At 33.6% G+C, this 21020-nt stretch overlaps 1 protein-coding gene and 3 non-coding genes across 4 annotated transcripts; 2 read left to right on the forward strand and 2 right to left on the reverse strand.

The window, feature by feature from the left end:
• Positions 1 to 2: 2 nt before the first annotated feature.
• LOC123669045 (HEAT repeat-containing protein 1) lies at positions 3 to 8761 on the forward strand. The gene is made up of 4 exons (XM_045602712.1): positions 3 to 1177; positions 2423 to 6943; positions 7027 to 7446; positions 8521 to 8761. The coding sequence occupies exons 1-4, from the start codon at positions 3 to 5 to the stop codon at positions 8711 to 8713; spliced, it is 6309 nt and encodes a 2102-aa protein (XP_045458668.1). The 3' UTR covers positions 8714 to 8761.
• Positions 8762 to 14951: 6190 nt separating this feature from the next.
• Positions 14952 to 15068, reverse strand: LOC123669805. The gene has a single exon (XR_006745799.1). It is a non-coding gene; the product is annotated as a U5 spliceosomal RNA (small nuclear RNA).
• Positions 15069 to 17228: 2160 nt separating this feature from the next.
• Positions 17229 to 17345, forward strand: LOC123669802. Its single transcript, XR_006745796.1, has one exon. It is a non-coding gene; the product is annotated as a U5 spliceosomal RNA (small nuclear RNA).
• Positions 17346 to 17904: 559 nt separating this feature from the next.
• On the reverse strand, positions 17905 to 18023 carry LOC123669796. Its single transcript, XR_006745793.1, has one exon. It is a non-coding gene; the product is annotated as a 5S ribosomal RNA (ribosomal RNA).
• Positions 18024 to 21020: the final 2997 nt, after the last annotated feature.

Raw genomic sequence — 21020 nt, forward strand, 5'->3', positions numbered from 1 at the left:
TCATGGCATCTACATCTTTAGCGGAACAGCTACAGAAGCTTTCAGTGCCACAGTCTGCCATTTATAAAGATGATAAGAAAAAGGTATCATTACTCTTTAACCCGAAGGAGGCGGCGTTGAAAGACCGCGATACATATTATGAAATCGGCCTGAGTGGTCTTAAAGAATTGATCGCTTTGTACGAAGGCTTTCGAGTATTTGAAGACTCCTTGTTCAGTGTTTCGTCAAAAGATTTCGAGCGAGCCGTCCAGAGTAAAGAAGTAAACGAAAATTTAGATCAAACTATTGAAAAATTTCTCGTACAACTTTCGCCATACTTGCTTTTGCAATCATCACATAAAGCATTGGAATGGCTTGTGAATAGATACCATATACATGAATATAATCAAGATGCCATCATGATGCTAATTCTTCCTTATCATGAAACAAAAATCTTCATCCGTTTCATACAAATTTTTAAATTGTCATCAACGTCAAATAGGTGGAACTGGCTGGAATCAATTCAGAAACGTAGTGTGCCCCTAACGAGACAGGTTTTATACAATCAATGTGTCTCAAACACGTCAACATTACTATTCATAGCTAAAACTGTTTTGAAATATGTGACAGAGTTTGGAGAAAGGGCCACACAATTAAACACAGTATATGCTTTCTTCTGCTCGGCAGCAATTGGTACTATCAACACAAGTAAATATGTCACTGAATCAATAATAAATGCATTGCTGCCAACAATTGTGGTAGGCCTAGAATCTTCAGTAAAAGACTTTAGATCTTCAGCTTACGTTATATTGGGATATTTATCCACAAAAGCTACATTTAAAAAGAAAACCATAAATGAACTTATTGTTCGACTCATCAACACAAGCTCCGAATTTGATTTGTCGTATGACGTTGTCATGCTAATTAATTTAATTTACACAAATCAGAAAGCTTTAACAAGGATGTCTGAAGAAATACTGAGTAACATATCTGTTGATGTAATGAATGACTTTTGTAAGCATTTGAAAAAGTTAGTTGAACTTAAAATTAGTATACAACAATTTAGCTTTGTGTTTCTCTCCAGCGTGTTACCGATTATTCAAGGTAATACAGAAGATTGTCGAAGATTTTGTAAGCTCCCTGAAATATTTATTGATGAAATTGATTTCAAGACTCAGCAGCCTGAAAAGGTTATTAGGTGAGTTTTTGTTTTCTCTTTAAACATTTTAAACATTTTGTGAACAAACACATAGTTATTAAAATATGATATAATCAAATTATTATTTATTAATGATTTATTACACTATATGATTTCATTAATATAAAAGGTAGAGGTCGCTTAAAAGCGTACTTTTCGATTATTTTGCATTGAACTTTTTTAAAATTCAAATAAATTTGACAATAAGAAAATTCTTTCAATCTTTTTATACCTTTTTGTTTATCGTAAAGATACTATTTTGATATAATTATAATGCTGAAATGGTATTTTAAAACCTATCAACATTCAAGTTTCATACAAAACAGAAATGGAACCACCCTGAATATGGTTAACTAAATATAAGTTGAGCACTGTTAAAAGTCCAGATCAACTTAAATAAGACTGTAAATCTAATAAGTAATAACTGGAAAAATACAAAATGAGAATAATCAAACACATACTTCATTTTATTTAGTTTGTTAGCAATATGTTTTAACATCACATAATTGTAATATGTAACTATTAAAACATTAATGTCAAAGGTACATTTGTGGGACTTTGAGAATTTATAACATGATTTTGTCCCATTCAGTGTCGAGACCCTTGGTCCGTGGGGTCCTAGTGCTATAACACTTTTTAAGGAAATAGCGAAAAGGTTATTTGACGTCACAGGAGACCGAAGAGCTGGCAGCTACTTCGGACAATGTAAATTATAAAGCATGTAGTGCATTATAAAATTAATGGAGCATGTAGGAAAAAAAAAATAATAAAAAAAAAAACTAATAATTATTCTAATTATTATTAGGTATATAATTATATATATCTCTCACGGTCAGTTTTGGACTCACCATCGTAATAGAGAAAATAAGCTTTAGTTCGTAATTCGAATGCAATGTTGAAAATAATACGCCTCAATACTTGAAAATTAAAATTTAAATAAAAAAAAGGCATGGGCACTCAAGAGCTTATGGATGTTAAAATTTAAATAAAAAAAAAAGCTACTTCGGACAAAGAATTAGTCTAGCTATTCAAAGGGGGAACGCTGCCAGTATCTTCGGAACCTTGCCTAAAGGGACTCCTTTTAATAATATTTTTTAATTATTATATTATGTATATATATACTTAAGGTTTTTTAGTTTAATATTATTTATCTAATTATTATTATTATATAACAATATTTTAAAATATATATATGCAGTTTGCGATTTATAACATACATTAACATTCAGTCTTTTTAATTTACAGATGTGCTCTAAATGCATTGAAAGCTACAAAGGATGAAGTCAATGATGATGGAAGTGATGTAGAAATCATAGATGAAAATGAAGATGATATTTCAAATACAATACTGTCGTGGTATTCACAGTTTTTGAAGAATTTAGAAACTAAGTACCCTGAAGCTTTTGACAAAGTGATCAAGAGTGTAATGGGGTCTGATAGCAAAATGTCTTCTAAGGCAAAGGCTCAGTTATCCAAAGTACTAGGATTTAAACCAGCTGTCGCCCATAAAATAGGTGGTGCATATTTATTTGAAAATTTGAATCATATCAATCAAGAACTGAGATTAGAAGCTGTAAATTATATTGCAAAAGAATTTAATTCTTTAAAACTGGAGAATAAAGACTTTCTTAAAGATTCTATCATAAACAGGTTAAAAGATGATAGCTCTGATGTTGTTTTAGCAGCTTTAAAAATTTCGAATGAGAATTACGAAGAATTGTTAGATGAGCACGACTTGACAAACGTATTTGTATATATTGTTTCGAAAAATTCAAAGAAATGGTTGAATGTGATAAAAAATACTGTCATTAAATTTTGCTCACTAGATATTTTCCCTGTGAATCATGAAACGGTGCTAGCCATAATGCCACACATGTTTCCTAAAGATAAAGAGTCTGCAGAAATCTCCTATAAAATACTACAATCACTGTGGGGCAAAAAAGTTGGTTTGAAAGACAAAATGTCTGCATTTAACAATTCTTTCAAACATAATCACGAAGCAATCAATAATTCAGTCTTTGAGGTTTTATTCAATGAAAAGGCTATAAATTTTGATGATATTCTTGATATTAATCTCTTGAACAAGGAAAATACTACAGATGTATGCTTTTTCATGCTCCTTAAATCATGTTCTCTAAGTAAATCATCAGTTTCGGAAACTGCAGCTGTATTGAATCTTTTATTAGAAGCAGTCGAGAGTAGATTAATAATTCCAAGCTCAGAAACTTCCAAGTTCTCTGCTGATATAATGACAGAATTTATCAAACTTTCAAAGCAAAATCAAATAGTATTTGAAGTTATGGAATATGTCTTGTATAGTGTAACAGAACAAGTAAATCCAGATGTCATAACAAAACCATGGTGTAATTTACTTAATTCGCCAGAAACTGTTCTTGTCAGAAGATTATATGAAATATTTATAACTGGATGTGGAATTTCATCATATAGTGATAATTATACCAAATTGCTGCAAAAACTTTTAGAGATAACGTTAAAAAATTCAAGAGAGAGATTCGAATTTGTAGCTAATTTCGCTTGTGGACATATTTTATATGCTAATGACCCGAAAGACGTAATAACACCAGAACTTCAACTCAGAAGCCTTAAGTTAATGAGTAACTTTTTGTCTGCACAAAAAAATGTCGACTGGATTTATGATTCCGACGTTTTTATTTTAACAATTCTGTTCGATTTGAATAATCCTGTTGCGCCAATACGACAGTGTGCTGTTGATTTGATAAAGTTTGTTTTGGAAAACGCACCAAACAAAAATTTGATTTACGTGCAGTTATTAAAAGAATTAATCGACCACGAACATGAGCTTATATTAGATTATGAACAGCTTCCTCAAGTACTGAAGACTATTCTTACACAAAAATCTTTGGGCACAAAAATATTTAGGAAGAATTGTTTGTTAAAGTTGACATCAATTCTCATTGGTGATACACCATCACACATTAAATCGGCTCTCGTAAAAGTTCTTGCGAATATTAATAACGAAACTACTTTTACTCATATTATTCCAGCACTTGATAACATACAGAAGAGATTAAACCATCATGAACTCGATAAAAAGTTTGCTTTCGACATTTACGACTCCAATTTAATAAGAACTGTATATTTTCAAATAAACGAGTCCACTGTATCTACTTTTAACAAAGAACAAGTTTGGAATTTAATTGAAATGGGATTGAAAGAGTATAGAGAGTGTGTTCTCGAAGATGATCTTTCTTTTGTGTGTCCAAGTATTTTGATAATGAAACAAATCGACGAAGAAGTTTTTAAAAATGTACCTGAAGAAAAATCGAAGGATTTAATCAAACTGATAACTTTGGCTGGGACGGTTAGCAACAATCCAAGCATTTCGAGTGTAGCTTCGAAGGTTATGAAAAAGATCCATTTACACTTTAAAGATTTTAAACCTATTCTTGACAAAATGCTAAATGCAGTTGACCCTACAGCTAATTTACCTAAAAAGAAGAAAGCTACTGTATCTATGCTCTCTTATCAACTAGCGGAAACAGATGATTGGCGTCTGGGTGTTACTATTCTTGAATACGTCCAAAGTAAGAAGAAAATGACTGTCGATAGTTCATTTGTTGCTATACTCTTTCAATTGCTTAATAAATGCTTGAGATTCGAAGAGCAGTCTTACGTAGAATACACGAAGCAACTCATACTATCGTCTCTTTGGTATTTCTGTAAGAAGTTTGTAAATGATGCAGATAAGGAACAAATCAAGACGATTAAGAATATTTTCGATGTTGAAACAGTAGTACAGTGCATAAGAGGAACACAAAATCCACAAACACAACATCATGCCTTAATACTACTATCTCACGCCGCTTATATGCTGCCTGAACACGTTCTTCACCACACTATGGAAATATTTACGTTTATGGGATCGTCTGTATTAAGACACGATGATGCGTATAGTTTCCAAATTATTACAAAAATAATTGAAACTCTTGTGCCCATTTTGGTAAAATTAGATAAGAGTGTGGAAGAATACACGGAAAAGGAACTTCAACAACTACAAAAACGTGTGGTTCCAGTTTTACGCATTTTCGCAGATGTAGTTTTACACGTACCAGAACACAGAAGATTGCCACTCTATAAAAAACTTATTGAAACTCTAGGACCAAGCCAGTTCCTTTGGGTATTCCTTGCTTTATTGCTTGAAACTCATATTGCGCACTTTAATGATTCTAAGAAAAAATATAAGAGACCGCCAAGAACTTTAGCCGATCAAGAATCTCCGATAAACAGAATGGACTTCGGGCAAAGTATTTTGCTAGAATTTTCGCCTGAAGTTTGTTTAGAAAACTTTATCAAACTAATCACATATATGAAATCGTTGCCGTTACAAAAAGATGAAAAGGCTATGGAAACCAATGTGGATCCTAGTGACATTTTCAGTATTAATGCCCATACTCCGATTCAGTTAAGACATTATAAATATGTTATTGTAACATTCATGAATACATGTTTATCATCCTCGAGATTTATTCAACATAATAATTCCGCTCTTGATATCAAAACTATGGAAAATCATTATAAGACTTTAATCATTAACATATTAACGTTTATTCAGAGTATATCAAAAGTTGGTGATGAAAAAACTGCAAAATATTGGCGCGTAATGCTACACCATAGCTACGATTTGTTAGATCATACTAATAATTTATTATCAGCCCCTATGTTCTTGTCTGTCGTTCGAGGACTACTCAAACACACGTTACAAACTGTTCGAAGAAAGGCTATGGAGTTGTTAAATTCAAAAATCCAATTTAGTCCTGAAATGTTTGCAGATGTTGACAAAGAATTACTTTTCTCATTACTACCAGTTCTTTTGGAAATCGTGACAACTCTGGAGAATACTAATGATGGCTTAGATGAAATTGAAGCACAGGAATTGGAACTTAATCAACAGACAGCACTTTTGTCATTGAAATTATTGACAAGAATGCTAGCTTCCGAACATCCGGAACCGTTCAAGCCAGTTTTAGCCACGGTGACCGATTACACATGTAATGCGAATATTCCTGGCAATGTGATGGCGTCTATTGTACTGTGTTTAGCTGAACTATGTGGAAATTTGAAGGCACACGCTCTAAGTAGTCTAAGAAAATTCATGCCTGCTTTAATTAAAGTTCTTAAAAAGCAACGTAAAGCGGATACACCAGAATTGATCTTATTGAGTACAGTGACAGCTATATCGAAGATAGTTGAAAGTCTTCCGTTATTTTTGAGTCCATATCTAGAAAAGATTCTTTATGAATACGCAATATTACTGGCGAAGTGGCAAGCTGGAGACCAGGAATGCAGCAAAGTCTCAGCTATCGTATCTAAATTGGTAAATATAAAGAAAAAGATTGCTACTTCGATTCCTCCGAGAGTACTAATACCAGTAGCCAACGAGACTCATAAATTGTTATTGGAAAAAGATAACTTTAACGCAATCGGTCCAGTTATGTCTGTTTTGGCAGATAGTTTCGGAAATGTAACTACTGCTGATTTCAACGCTCTGCAACAGGATTTAACGACCTTTTTCTTATCGGCTTTGCAATTACGAGGAGATGCCTCAGATAAAAATATTGACGCTAATGTAATTGACGCAGCGGAAGACGAAATTGTGAATGCATTGGTATGCCTCGTACTCAAATTGTCTGAAACTAGCTTTAGACCTTTTTATTTCAAGATTTACGATTGGGCAATACGAACTAATATTGAAGGACGCAAGGAAAGGACCATCACGTTTTATAGGTATGTGTTTAAAGAAAGTAAATTAAATCGTATTGTATAAAAGTTGAATGGATTTGTATTCGATAATTTTTTTCTTATTGCAGGTTAAGCTGTGCAATAGCAGATAAATTAAAAGGGCTCTTTGTATTATTCGCTGGTCATTTCATCAAGAATGCCGCTGAGCTTCTCGACGCGTGTAATAACAGCAAAAACGAAGAGCTATTCTTTGATACGGATGACAAATGTATTTTATTAATCAAATACATTATAAAAACGCTACACATTGTATTCTTGTATGACAGCCAGAGTTTCTTAAATAAAGATAGATTTGAAACTCTCATGCAGCCTGTTGTCGATCAACTGGAGAATACAGTAGGTGGAATAGCAAGTCTTAAATCGAGGTCCACGGAATATATAATACCTTGTATATCTCAGTTTGCTGTGGCTATTGCTGATGATTCGCTCTGGAAATTGCTCAACTATCAAGTTTTATTGAAGACGAGACATAATGACGCAGAAATAAGGTAAATACAATGAATACTCGGCTTTTTTTTTACATACAAAGTACAATTATTTACTAGATTCTTTTCCTATTTTATACATTTAAAAATTATATTTTTAACCGACTTCCAAAAAAGGAGGAGGTTCTCAATTCGACTGTATTTTTTTATTTATTTATATGTGTCTTTAGAACTTTTGACTGGGTGGACCGATTTCGACAAAAAAAATAATCGAAATGGTGTGTGTCAATCAATTGGTCCCATTTAAATTAATTTGAGATCTAACAACTACTTTTCGAGTTATATCTAATAATGCGTTTTTACTTGACGCTTTTTTCTTCGACCTACGTTGTATTATACCACATAACTTTTTACTGAATGTACCGATTTTGATAATTCTTTTTTTTGTTGGAAAGGAGATATCCCTAGTTTGGTACCATGTTAAGGAAACCAGGATTTAATGATGGGATCCCAGAGAAATCGAGGCAAAGTCTCGAAAATCCGCATAACTTTTTAATGGGTGTACCGATTTTGATAATTTTTAATTTAATCGAAAGCTGATATTTATCATGGGGTCACATTTAAATTTTATCGAGATCTGATAACTACTTTTTGAGTAATCTTTGATAACGCGTAGTTACTTGACTATTTTTTCGTCGATCTACGTTGTATTACTTGTCGATGTAATTGAAGTCGGTTTTTTTTCGTTTGCGAGTAAATAAAATTAATTATAAGTCTTTATTTTATGAAATTATATATATATATATATATATTTGTTGTTAGAACAAGGTTTCGGTAAAATATTTATTTAAAAAAAATATGTAATGATTCAGTTTGCTAGGTCAGAAATCATGAAATGTTATTGCCGTATTATCGAATAGTTAACGCATATCCAATGAAATTTATTAACAAATAAAAATGAAATATCTTTTTCTTGATTTAAAATAGCTATCTCACTAGTAGATCAGCTTGGTGCTATTTTTAAGCAATTCCAACACGACATATATATAAAAAAACACCAGAATATCTCGTCACGTGATATGATATATGTTGATATGAAAGCAAATCAGTTACAATAAAAATATTATTTCGTTTCAGATTGGCAGGCTTAGAATGTCTTGTGGCCATGGCGTCACAATTAGGAAGCAACTGGCTTCCGCTACTAGCAGAGAGTGTACCGTTCCTTGCAGAGTTACTTGAAGATGGAGATCAAAGAATAGAAGTAGCAACCAAGAATGCGGTGCGAACGCTGGAGCAAATCCTAGGCGAGCCGTTAGAGAAATATTTTTAATTGTAAATTTAAATTGAATTACATTACTAAAAAATAACTATATTATAATTTGTGTTTTCTTTCTGTGTCTAAGTTTTAATTATAAATTTGCAAACGCAAAAAAACATTTCATATTTGTTCCTGTATAATTTCACAATGTTGCGTGTAACAAAACGGTGTAAGGAATTACTTCATTCACGTCATCACATCAAAAATTTCTATTCTATTCTTTTTTAATCGACTTCAAAAAAAGAGGAGGTTCTAAACATTTTTGAATATCATATCAAAAATTGACCGCTCCAGCGGGATTCGAACCCGCGTCTTCGACATACCGTGTCGACGCTCTAGCCAATTAAGCTATGGAACGATATACCCGCTAGAGCGAAACTTTTGATATGATGATTTTTACTTTCGGTTTTAAGCGAACCGTGGCGCCGTCTATAGTGAGTTCTTTACAGAGACTCGTAACTATTCAAAGTTTCATATTACAATGAAAATCTTTGACAGGAGACGACACCATGCTATTTTTAATATGTACGATTTTTATTTTTGTGTTACCCACAATTAGGAATTCTAAACATTTTTGAATATCATATCAAAAATTGACCGCTCCAGCGGGATTCGAACCCGCGTCTTCGACATACCGTGTCGACGCTCTAGCCAATTAAGCTATGGAACGATATACCCGCTAGAGCGAAACTTTTGATATGATGATTTTTACTTTCGGTTTTAAGCGAACCGTGGCGCCGTCTATAGTGAGTTCTTTACAGAGACTCGTAACTATTCAAAGTTTCATATTACAATGAAAATCTTTGACAGGAGACGACACCATGCTATTTTTAATATGTACGATTTTTATTTTTGTGTTACCCACAATTAGGAATTCTAAACATTTTTGAATATCATATCAAAAATTGACCGCTCCAGCGGGATTCGAACCCGCGTCTTCGACATACCGTGTCGACGCTCTAGCCAATTAAGCTATGGAACGATATACCCGCTAGAGCGAAACTTTTGATATGATGATTTTTACTTTCGGTTTTAAGCGAACCGTGGCGCCGTCTATAGTGAGTTCTTTACAGAGACTCGTAACTATTCAAAGTTTCATATTACAATGAAAATCTTTGACAGGAGACGACACCATGCTATTTTTAATATGTACGATTTTTATTTTTGTGTTACCCACAATTAGGAATTCTAAACATTTTTGAATATCATATCAAAAATTGACCGCTCCAGCGGGATTCGAACCCGCGTCTTCGACATACCGTGTCGACGCTCTAGCCAATTAAGCTATGGAACGATATACCCGCTAGAGCGAAACTTTTGATATGATGATTTTTACTTTCGGTTTTAAGCGAACCGTGGCGCCGCTGGAGCGGTCAATTTTTGATATGATATTCAAAAATGTTTAGAATTCCTAATTGTGGGTAACACAAAAATAAAAATCGTACATATTAAAGAGGAGGTTACTCAATTCGACCGTGTATATATATGTATTTTCGGGGATGCCTTCGTCGTTTATGAATCGATTTTGATAATTATTTTTTTGTTGGAAAGGAGGTATCCCAAGTGTGTTACCATGATAAGAAAACCAGGATCTGATGATGGAATCCCCGAGAAATCGAGGGAAATCGTAGTGACGACTAGTGCGTTGTCTACTTACGTTGTATTAGATACTTGTCGATATAATAAGAGCGGTTTTTTTATATCCGGATTTTATTTATTGGTCAAGGTCAGTAATCTCTAGATTAAGTTATAATGGTGGAATTTCGGAAAAGTCGAGGAGGCTACAATAAATCGATTTAACTGAAGTATGTAAGCCGATTTATGTTTCTTTCTTTTTTGTTAAATAATTTTAAGGATAAGATTTTTGTACATCTTTTTGTTGATACTTCAACATAACAAATAAATATATAATACATATTTTTGATGAAACCATGGAGGTCGTCTCTTCTAATAATAAAAATTCTAAATAAAAAAAAATTATCTTGTTACTAAATTGAAAAAATATAAAATTAACTACTAATTACACAAAAAAAAAAAACATTCGGATAGTTAAAAGGAATAGATTTTTTGAAAAACTCGCTAAATTATTTTTTATATTTTTTTTCCATTAGGTACATTTGTTAAGGCTTTGTATATTTATGTAATCATCAAATAACGTCCATAATACTTACAAATTAATACAAATTACTGCTATGCTAACTTTATTAACTATTAGTATTCAACTATTCACCGACTTTTTATTAATTTATTATTGTGTTATTGTCCCACCGAAGTGGGACTTTCCAAAAATTTTAGTGATATAAGAGAGTACTTCGTTCATTGGTCATCAGCTATAGGTACCTATGACCGTGATTATGTGCAGAAAGAGAATGGTATTTGTATTTTGTACTGAACATTTTAACATCGCGATGTGGAAAATAACTCTTTCTGCAAAGCGCCATCTATCGGTGTATGTTCTACGATGTATGACGACATTATTTTCATATTCAGTTATTATATCAAAGTTTTTCTGCTTTATGCTTATAATGATTTCATTTTTAATTGCGTACTATACGAGTATACGAGAATGTTCTCGATGGAACTCGTAGTTGTATTTCCTTATTTTTGCAACTTATATTATCAAACATACTAGTTATTAAAAACCGCTTAACAATCACTTTACTCTAACTCTTAGAAATATTAATATTTAATACTTATCTTCTTTGTTTATTTGAAATGTTTATAAGTAATTTAATGTCAGTTAATTTTTATTTATCACTAACTTTACCCTGCGCGCCTTGCTACGCTTTTTTTGGTCGTACCAACTTAGAAACCTTTGTGAGCTCATGCACGACACTTTGCTGAAGATCATGACATGATTAAATGCATAGTGTACGATTCTATAACGGACATACAGACAAACATTCATTTATATATGTAGATTTTGATGTTAATTTTATAATTTTTTACTTCATTGTGCTAGAATTTGCAATAGGGTTAAATATAGGGGAGATGTAGTTAATGGGGATCACCTAAGCGAGAATGGAAAAAAAAGCAAAACTATTAATCAACTATTTATTTTTCTGTTCTTATTACAAACTTTACTTTCTTAACTATCAATTGAGATCAACTTTCATCACTTTCGGTTTATTAATTTCGGTATAATAAAACATTTTAATAAAATTAAGTTCGATCACCATTGCCAACATCGGTTGGCAATTGTGATCAGCATGTGGGCAATGGTGATCAACATATATCACACACATAATTGTCCGCAGAGTCCCATCCAGTACATTCGGCATGAGCCCAGAGCCCACAGAAGTGCACCGGTACCATTTTTCACGGTCTCGTCCGAATTCACCACATACTAGACACAAGTTACTTGCATCTCCTGCATCGTCATTATCGTCATCTTGGCATAATTCGTCTAAGTTCACGTCTGACGTTGAAGTGTCATTGGACTCCTGCAGAATTTTCTTCTTAACCTTCTCACGATTAACCTTCTGTGGCTTGCTCTTCTTTCCTGCTCCTTTTCCTTTGTTTTTCATAGCTTTTGTCTTCCTTTTATTTTCTTTTTCAACTAGAGCGTCTTTGATTGAGATGATGTTAAAACTGTTGCGTGCTGTTTTTTTCTTCCTTGTTTTGTCTTGACAACAGTTTTTTGAGGCATCTAAATGAAATTTTGAATACTTGGCAGATTCTTAGATGTTGATGGTGTATCAAAGAGAGACAACGATGCGATCGTTGTTTCAGAAGTAGTAGAAAAAAATGTGGATGTACTTGGAATATTAATATTTCGTTCTGGTTCAGTAGTAACTGTTAGGGATGACACAGAGTCAAGAGCACCAGCAGAAGTCGATTCTGAAATAGAGTCAGCTAGATCTTGAACAATAATTGGCTCTAATTGAAGGACTTTTGATGCCATAAAGTCTTCATCTGAAAAAACATTGGGATTTATGGGAAATATGCCCGTTGCTTTGAATCCAGCTTCGCCCTTGCTCATGGAGGCAACATTAGAGAATGCTTTTCTGACTTACGAAGCAATATCTTAGGGTGTAATTCTTTGTGAAAGTTGGCTTTTCATGAATAAATCGCATTTTCTTCTGTATGCAGCTTTGAATGGACCGAAAAAGGACACATCCAATGGCTGCATGCGATGTGATGTATGAGGTGGTAGAGATAGCATATGGATGAAGTTTTTTTTATAGTACTCATAGATGGCCAGAGAAATGTGGCTGGCATGATTATCCAATATTAATAAAATGGGTTCTTCTTCAGAAGGTTTGGTATACTGGATAAAGTGCTGGAGCCATACAAGGAAAAGGTCTTCATTTATCCATCCGTTGTCCGAACATTTATAAATTGCTCCTGTCGGACCATCCTTTTAAAGGATTGGGGTCATTCTCTTTCGGGGGAAAATAAACATTGGCGGGATATATCCACCTACAGCACTCATGGTACAGAGCAGTGTGATATTCTTACCCTTTTCCCCGCTTGTTATAGACCCTACTCTCTTTTGTCCCGTTGCAGCTAATATTTTTCCAGGATCTTGGACGGTAGAAATGCCGATTTCGTCACAATTGTATATATTTTTCGGTGAAAATTTGTATTTTCCCATTAGTACTTCTAGCAGCTTGTAGAATCGTTGAATTTCAGATTTGTTGAATGCAGTAACCCTGTTAATGCTAGTAGCTTCGGGCTTCCGCACAGATATATACACAGTGTTGCAAAAGTGTAAAATAAAAAATCGGTATATTTGGCTCCGAAAAATCGGTAGAAATCTGTAGATTTTTACTCGGAGTAAAACAAAAGTATTTTAAGTCAATAATGCGTTCATTTATTTAAATTTGTTCCGTTAAATGAAATCAAATTCTTTATTTGCATGAATATAGTTAATACATGAAGTGTTATTAGTTGCAATGTCTCATATAATCTACCTTAAACGGCGTACAAATTTTTGTTCCATTTATAATTATAATTAATTTACATTACAGAAAAAGAAAGTACTTAAAAGCAACATGTTTTATCACTAAGAAACATTAATTATAAAAGTAGTCCATACAATGGAGACAAAAAGAAGTAATTTATTTATTTTGTTTACAAAACCAACAGCCTTATTTACTAAACATATCACTCCTCTCACTCACACACTCACTCTACAATCTTATAGTAACCTAATAACAGGTTTTCCTTAATTATCTGAGCATGCCCTTTGATATATACGAGCAGAACTCTAATATATGACGTGTTAGTACAATTTGTTTTAACACACCGCGGATTTGAACGGTCATATTTGACGTGGTAGGAAGAATTTCGGGAAGTCCCCGTGCATTGATTTTGTGTTACCGTTTTTTTTAGTGTTACCGTATTAAGAATATTATTTTACCTTTTTTTTTTAGAAAATTATTTTACATCAGTTGAAAATTCAAAAATTCGGTAGATAGCACTGCTATTTCGGTATATCGGTAGATAACGGCTAAAATCGGTAGATCTACCGATAAATCGGTAGCTTTTGCAACGCTGCTGAGGCAGTCACCGGCCGCACACGGGAATGGCGTAATACTAGCGTGTAGGTATATTAGCGTCGCTTGATTGCGTTTGGTTTCTGTTATTTTGAGGTGATCACCATTGCCTACTGACTCCCATTGCCTACATCTCCCCTAATACATTATTTGTATAGTGACAAAACAACATTTTTTTATCAAAATGTATGTCTATACGCATTATAAAGTTCTTATTCATGTAACTAAGTTTGTAGTCTTACACACGTTAAAGTTCTAGAGGACTTACGAGTTATGAGATATTATCATAAGTTCATAAGTACTATTCTATCGGCCGATGAAAAAAATGTTTTGTTAAAGAATTAATTGTTACAAAGTTAGAATACTTAGAATGACAAAGATTTAGTCATTATAAAATTTCATAAACCGGCTCTACAATACATGCATTACTAGCGTATCTGTTAGTAGGTACTTGAATAATTAAATATTTATTATTTACTGTTTACCTAAAATGTAGTATTACAATAATAAATTCATTTGCTTTGTGTTACACTAATTATCTTTTCTGTGCTACTGAAGTAGGACTTTTCAAAAAATTTAAAGGCTCATTTTAGCGTGGGGAACACAAATCTACAGTACAATATAATAGGTCGCTCTTAACTTTTATAGATATATTAAATATTCTAGAAAGATCACGGAGTTAATTTATATACTGATTACTGCGCATCTTTCTTCTACTCTACTTGTACAGCGTGGTTACTTTTCTTCGTTGTCCCACCAAAGTAGGACTTTTCAAAAATATTAAAGACTCATTTGAGTGTTCCCCTCCACGGAAATTTTTAATAAAAGGCGAAAGATTTATGCGTTTTGAAAGGAAACCAGCGATACCATATCGGAGAAGCAAATGCTATTTGTATTTTGTACTGGAAATTTTATCATCGCGATGTAGAAGTTACGTTTTTCTGTAAAGCGCCATCTGTCGGTGCATATGCGATGTACGGCCGATGACGCTACTTTTCACATCGAATATCAAAGTTCAACTACCTATAATAATTTCTTTATTAATTGCTCACTAATACCTCTATAAAAATATCCGTACTGGAACTCGTAAGATATTTGTTTATAGTTTACTTATAACTTACTTTACATTTACTTAAAACTAACTTATCCATACTTCACATAATATTATATACGATTCATATGATTGTCATCACTTTTCGCCAACGTTTATATCACTACCGCACAGGTTTTAACTCAGTAGAGAAGCAGACTGCAAGCCAAAAGTGTAAATAAATAATTGTGTTTGCTCTCAAAACGAAAAAAAAAACCGACTTCAATTACATCGACGAGTAATACAACGTGGATCGACGAAAAGATAGTCAAGTAACTACGCGTTATCAAAGATTACTCAAAAAGTAGTTATCAGATCTCAATAAAATTTATATGTGACCACATGACAAACATCAGCTTTCGATTAAATAATCGATAAAAATTATTAAAATCGGTACACCCAGTAAAAAGTTATTGCGGATTTTCAAGAAGTTCTCGTGATTTCTCTGGGATCCCATCATTAGATCCTGGTTTCCTTATCATGGTACTAAACTAGGGATATCTTCTTTCCAACAAAAAAAGAATTATCAAAATCGGTACACCTAGTAAAAAGTTATTGCGGATTTTCAAGAGTTTCCCTCGATTTCTCTGAAATCCCATCATCAGATCCTGGTTTCCTTATCATGGTACTAACTTTGGGATAACTTCTTTCCAACAAAAAAAAAGAATTATCAAAATCGGTACATCCAGTAGAAAGTTATGCGGTATAATACAACGTAGGTCGACGAAAAAAGCGTCAAGTAAAAACGCATTATTAGATATAACTCGAAAAGTAGTTGTTAGATCTCAAATAAATTTAAATGGGACCAATTTGGCACACACCACCTTTCGATTAAAAAAAAAATTGTCGAAATCGGTCCACCCAGTCAAAAGTTCTGATGAAACATACAAAAAAAATACAGTCGAATTGAGAACCTCCTCCTTTTTTGGAAGTCGGTTAAATAGATATATTTATCAGTTTTAGTTTTGAAAAACTTCTTTCAGCTTGGACGTTGACTTTTTGTTATATTTTATATGAACAATATTTGACAAAAATGACTATACTATAACGATATATTGGCGGTAAATTTTTGTAAAATATCTTTAATTGTTTGATTAAAAATTACTACAAAAACAATATCGTCGGGGATAGTGCTAATCCGCGTATTTGCTACAGGTAGGGAGCGCGTATCTGCACTAGATGTAACTTTACAGGGGAAGGTTAAAACTTAATAAGTTTTTTATTCAAACGAATTTTGAGCTCATTTTTACACAGAGAGTAATTATTTATGTGTTCTATCTCTTGTTAGGGAAAGTATTCCTATAAAGTAAATCATTTAGGCCCTACGTCACTTACGCGGATTTGATTTGACCAACACTGGAGGAACCTAAGAGTAAGTTACGCGGTTTTGAAATAAAATTAACTAAAAAAATCCAATTCCTCTACGTTTTTCGATCTTTGCCCAATAGCCATTTTCTCTTTCCTGTCCAAAGTTTTAGGGAGTCTTGTCTATCAACATTTAACTTCATTTCTTTCCTCTAATGATATCTTAAATCCTTATCAGTCCGGTTTTCGTAAAGGTCATAGTACGGCTACGGCCCTTGTAAAAATGTGATGATCTTCAAATTTATTCTCACGCTAAACTGACAGATTTACCTACATTAAGAAGAATTATCAATTTACCTATATTATAAGGAACGAAAGAATTATAAGGAACTTCGTTCCTACCTGGTGTCCCATGACACCACATTTTTTTTTAATAGAGGTATTAGTGAGCAATTAATAAAGAAATTTTTATAGGTAGTTGAACTTTGATATTCGATGTGAAAAGTAGCGTCACCGGCCGTACATCGCATATGCACCGACAGATGGCGCTTTACAGAAAAACGTAACTTCTACATCGCGATGATAAAATTTCCAATACAAAATACAAATAGCATTTGCTTCTCCGATATGTTATCTCTGGTTTCCCTTCAAAACGCATAAATCTTTCGCCTTTTACTAAAGATTTCCGTGGAGGGGAACACTCAAATGAGTCTTTAAAATTTTTGAAAAGTCCTACTTCGGTGGGACAACAAAGAATAATTGATAATTTAACAATTAATACTCAAGAAAGTACAATACAAACACTGATTTGTACGTTCGGTGAATCTGTGATTCATTATCTGTATCATATTAAGTATCAATCAAATTGAAGTGTATGTCTGACTGTCTGTGATTTAAAGTAGGTACATATTTGTATTTTATCAAGTACCTACATTTAGTTATTAACATGATACTAAAATATTAATAAACGATTTGAAAAGTTTACATGTTCGTTTAAGCGCGCTAATCTCAGGACTGGTTCAAATCGAAATTTTTTTTGTTAAATATCCCACTTACTGAGACTATTTTTCCACATAATGACGCATGTGAAACCGCGGGGCACAGCAGTATTTATAAATCAACTTACTAGTATGTACTCTTACTATCTTTCTAGGCTATATAAAATATATTATAATAAGTTTAGATAATATTATAAAAACTTAAGAGTGACTTACCTTACTGTTTTGATTTTGTTGTTGTTCTTATGGAAAAAAAATATTTTTATTTGTTCAAAAAACGCCCCTTGAATATAAAACTCTTTAACAAAAAGCCAACGTCAAGCGGTGTTCCCAGGCGGTCACCCATCCAAGTACTGACCGTGCCCGACGTTGCTTAACTTCGGTGATCGGACGAGAACCGGTGTATTCAACGTGGTATGGACGTTGGCAAACAATACTGCTAGCAACATGAATTCTATCGTATCTAATATTCTGCAATGCAGGGGCTTTCGAACTTATTTTGTCTACTGCCCACTAAGAGAATAAATTATTTAATAGTGCCCCGTTTGAGCAATCTTTTAATGAATATTAGTTGATGTTCACAAGTTGTAGTCGAAAGTCCTTATAAATTCAATGATAAATCGCCCCCCAAGCCTCTACAAAACGCCACCATTTTTTTTTCTAGGTCTCTTACCTTTAGTACTGCAGCGCCCACAAGGGGGCGTTATCACCCATTATGTTTGTAATAATTATTTCTAAAAAAAATTACATTACAAATAAACCGATGCTCACTGTTTGTTAACCGACTTCCAAAAAAGGAGGAGGTTTTCAATTCGACTGTTTTTTTTAAATGTATGTTACTTCAGAACTTTTGACTGGGTGGAGCGATTTCGACAAATTTTCTTTTAATCGAAAGGTGGTGTGTGTCATTTGGTCCCATTTAAATTTATTTGAGATCTAACAACTACTTTTCGAGTTATATCTAATACTGCGTTTTTACTTGACGGTTTTTTCGTCGACCTACGTTGTATTATACCGCATAACTGTCTACTGGGTGTACCGATTTTGATAATTCTTTTTTTGTCGGAAAGGAGATATTCCTAGTTTGGTACCATGATAAGGAAACCAGGATCTGATCATGGGATCCCAGAGAAATCGAGGGAAAGTCTTGAAAATCTGCAATAACTTTTTACTGGGTGTACCGATTTTGATAATTTTTTATGTAATCGAAAGCTGGTGTTTATCATGTGGTCGCATATAAATTTTATCGAGATCTGATAACTACTTTTTGAGTAATCTTTAATAACGCGTAGTCACTTGACTATTTTTTCGTCGATCTACGTTGTATTGTTGTTAACCGACTTCAATTACATCTCGTCGATGTAATTGAAGTCGGTTTTTTTCGTTTGCGAGCAAACACAATTATATTTTAACTACTAGCTGTGCCCGCGGCTTCGCCCGCGTTGAAATCAGTGTGACACAAAGTTTTCCCGGCAAACTTCCAGGGGCCAACTTTCCATCATAATCGGCTTAGCCGTTCCGTAAGCCTTCCTCTTGAAGCCCTCTCTCCATTGGTGAAACCGCATAAAAATCCGTTCAGTAGATTTTGAGGGAATCGATCACATACACTTTTGGGGACTTTGTTTTATAATACCTGTTACTACAACTGTTACCCGCGACTACGTTCGCATAGTTATGAAGATATGTACTATTAAGATTTTTAACGCAAATTATTTTTTTAAATAACCTATCAGGCGAACTTATAGCTGCTGTATATGTTTCGTACAAACTATCAACCCCAATCAAAGCCCCTTAGCGGTGGAATATCGCAAAATCCGTTCTTAGCGGACGTCTACTAACTATAATCTAATTTCAAATTTAATCTTTGTCCATCCTGGATGGATGGACCATCCAGCGGTTCTTGTGATGAGTGACCTTGCTTTTTTATATATATAGATTACGATGCATTATTAGGACTCCTCCTCACCATCTATAGAGCATACATTTTAAATATCAAGTCTCTTACTTCAAAACATAGGATTTTGATACAAACTTCCAACCCCCGTTTTATCCCTTTAAGGGTCGAGTTTCGTAAAATCAGTTCTTAGCGAATATCTACGTCCTATAAGGAACCTACTTGCCAAATTTCAAGTTTGTAGGTGTTATAGTTTCGGAGATTTCGTGATGAGTGAGTTAACTTACGGTAAAAAAACCATATTGTTCGAAGGAGCACAGCTGTTCAATAGACTGCCGGCCGATATTAAAGAATGCGATAACGTGAATACATTTAAAAATAAGCTTAAGAAATATGTATGTACACACTGTAACTTCTAATACTCTAGAGGTAACTTTACTTTATTGTGTTATTATTTTTAACTTTGTATCTCATTATAAGTGGACTGTGAGTTCTTATGAGAAATAAATTTCTTTAAACCGAACTTACCATTCCCCATTTTAACCCCAAAAGGAACGTTATTTCTAAAGATACATTATTCAGACACCTCCTCACCATCTATAAAGCATACCTTTTAAATTTCAAGTCTCTTACTTCAAAAACATAGGACTTTCATACAAACTTTCAACCCCACTTTTAACCCCTTAGGGGTCGAGTTTCATAAAATCAGTTCTTAGTAGATGTCTACGCCCTATAAGGAACCTACCTGCAAACTTTAAGTTTGTGGCTGTTATAGTTTCGGAGATTCCGTGATGAGTGAGTCAACCTACCATCACCCGTTTTAACCCCAAAAGGGAGTGGATTTCTAAAGATAGATTATTTGGACACCTTCTCACCATTTATAGAGCATGCATTTTAAATTTAAAGTCTCTTACTTCAAAAACATAGCACTTTCATACAAACTTCCAACTCCCGTTTTACCCCCTTAGGGGCCGAGTTTCATAAAACTCGGTATTAACGGATGTCTACGCCCTATAAGGAACCTACCTGCCAGATTTCAAGTTTGTGGCTGTTTTAGTTGCGGAGATTTCATGATGAGTGAGTCAACCTACCATCCCCCGTTTTAACCCCAAAAGGGAGTTGATTTCTAAAGATACATTATTTAGACACCTTCTCACCATCTGTAGAGCATACATTTTAAATTTCAAGTATCTTACTTGAAAAACATAGGACTTTCTTACAAACTACCAACCCCCGTTTTACCCCCTTAGGGGTTGAATTTCGTAAAATCCGTTCTTTACAGATGTCTACACCCTATAAAGAAACTATCTATCAAATTTCAAGTTTGTATCTGTTACAGTTTCGAAGATTTGGTGATGAGCGAGTCAACCTACCATCCCCCGTTTTAACCCCAAGAAGAGGTTGATTTCTAAAGGCACATAATTTAGATACCTTCTCACCATCTATAGAGCATACATTTTAAATTTCAAGTCTCTTACTTCAAAAACATAGGACTTTCATACAAACTTCCTACCCCCGTTTTACCCCCTTA

This window comes from Melitaea cinxia, chromosome 3, assembly GCF_905220565.1.
Source record: "Melitaea cinxia chromosome 3, ilMelCinx1.1, whole genome shotgun sequence".
Lineage (NCBI taxonomy): Eukaryota > Metazoa > Arthropoda > Insecta > Lepidoptera > Nymphalidae > Melitaea > Melitaea cinxia.

Excerpts from the sequence above, each read along its gene's own strand:
- LOC123669045 (XM_045602712.1), top strand. The coding sequence starts at position 3 with ATGGCATCTACATCTTTAGCGGAACAGCTACAGAAGCTTTCAGTGCCA. Across the intron at positions 1,178-2,422 it reads CAGCCTGAAAAGGTTATTAG|ATGTGCTCTAAATGCATTGA; the intron begins GTGAGTTTTTGT and ends TTTAATTTACAG. Across the intron at positions 6,944-7,026 it reads AGGACCATCACGTTTTATAG|GTTAAGCTGTGCAATAGCAG; the intron begins GTATGTGTTTAA and ends TTCTTATTGCAG.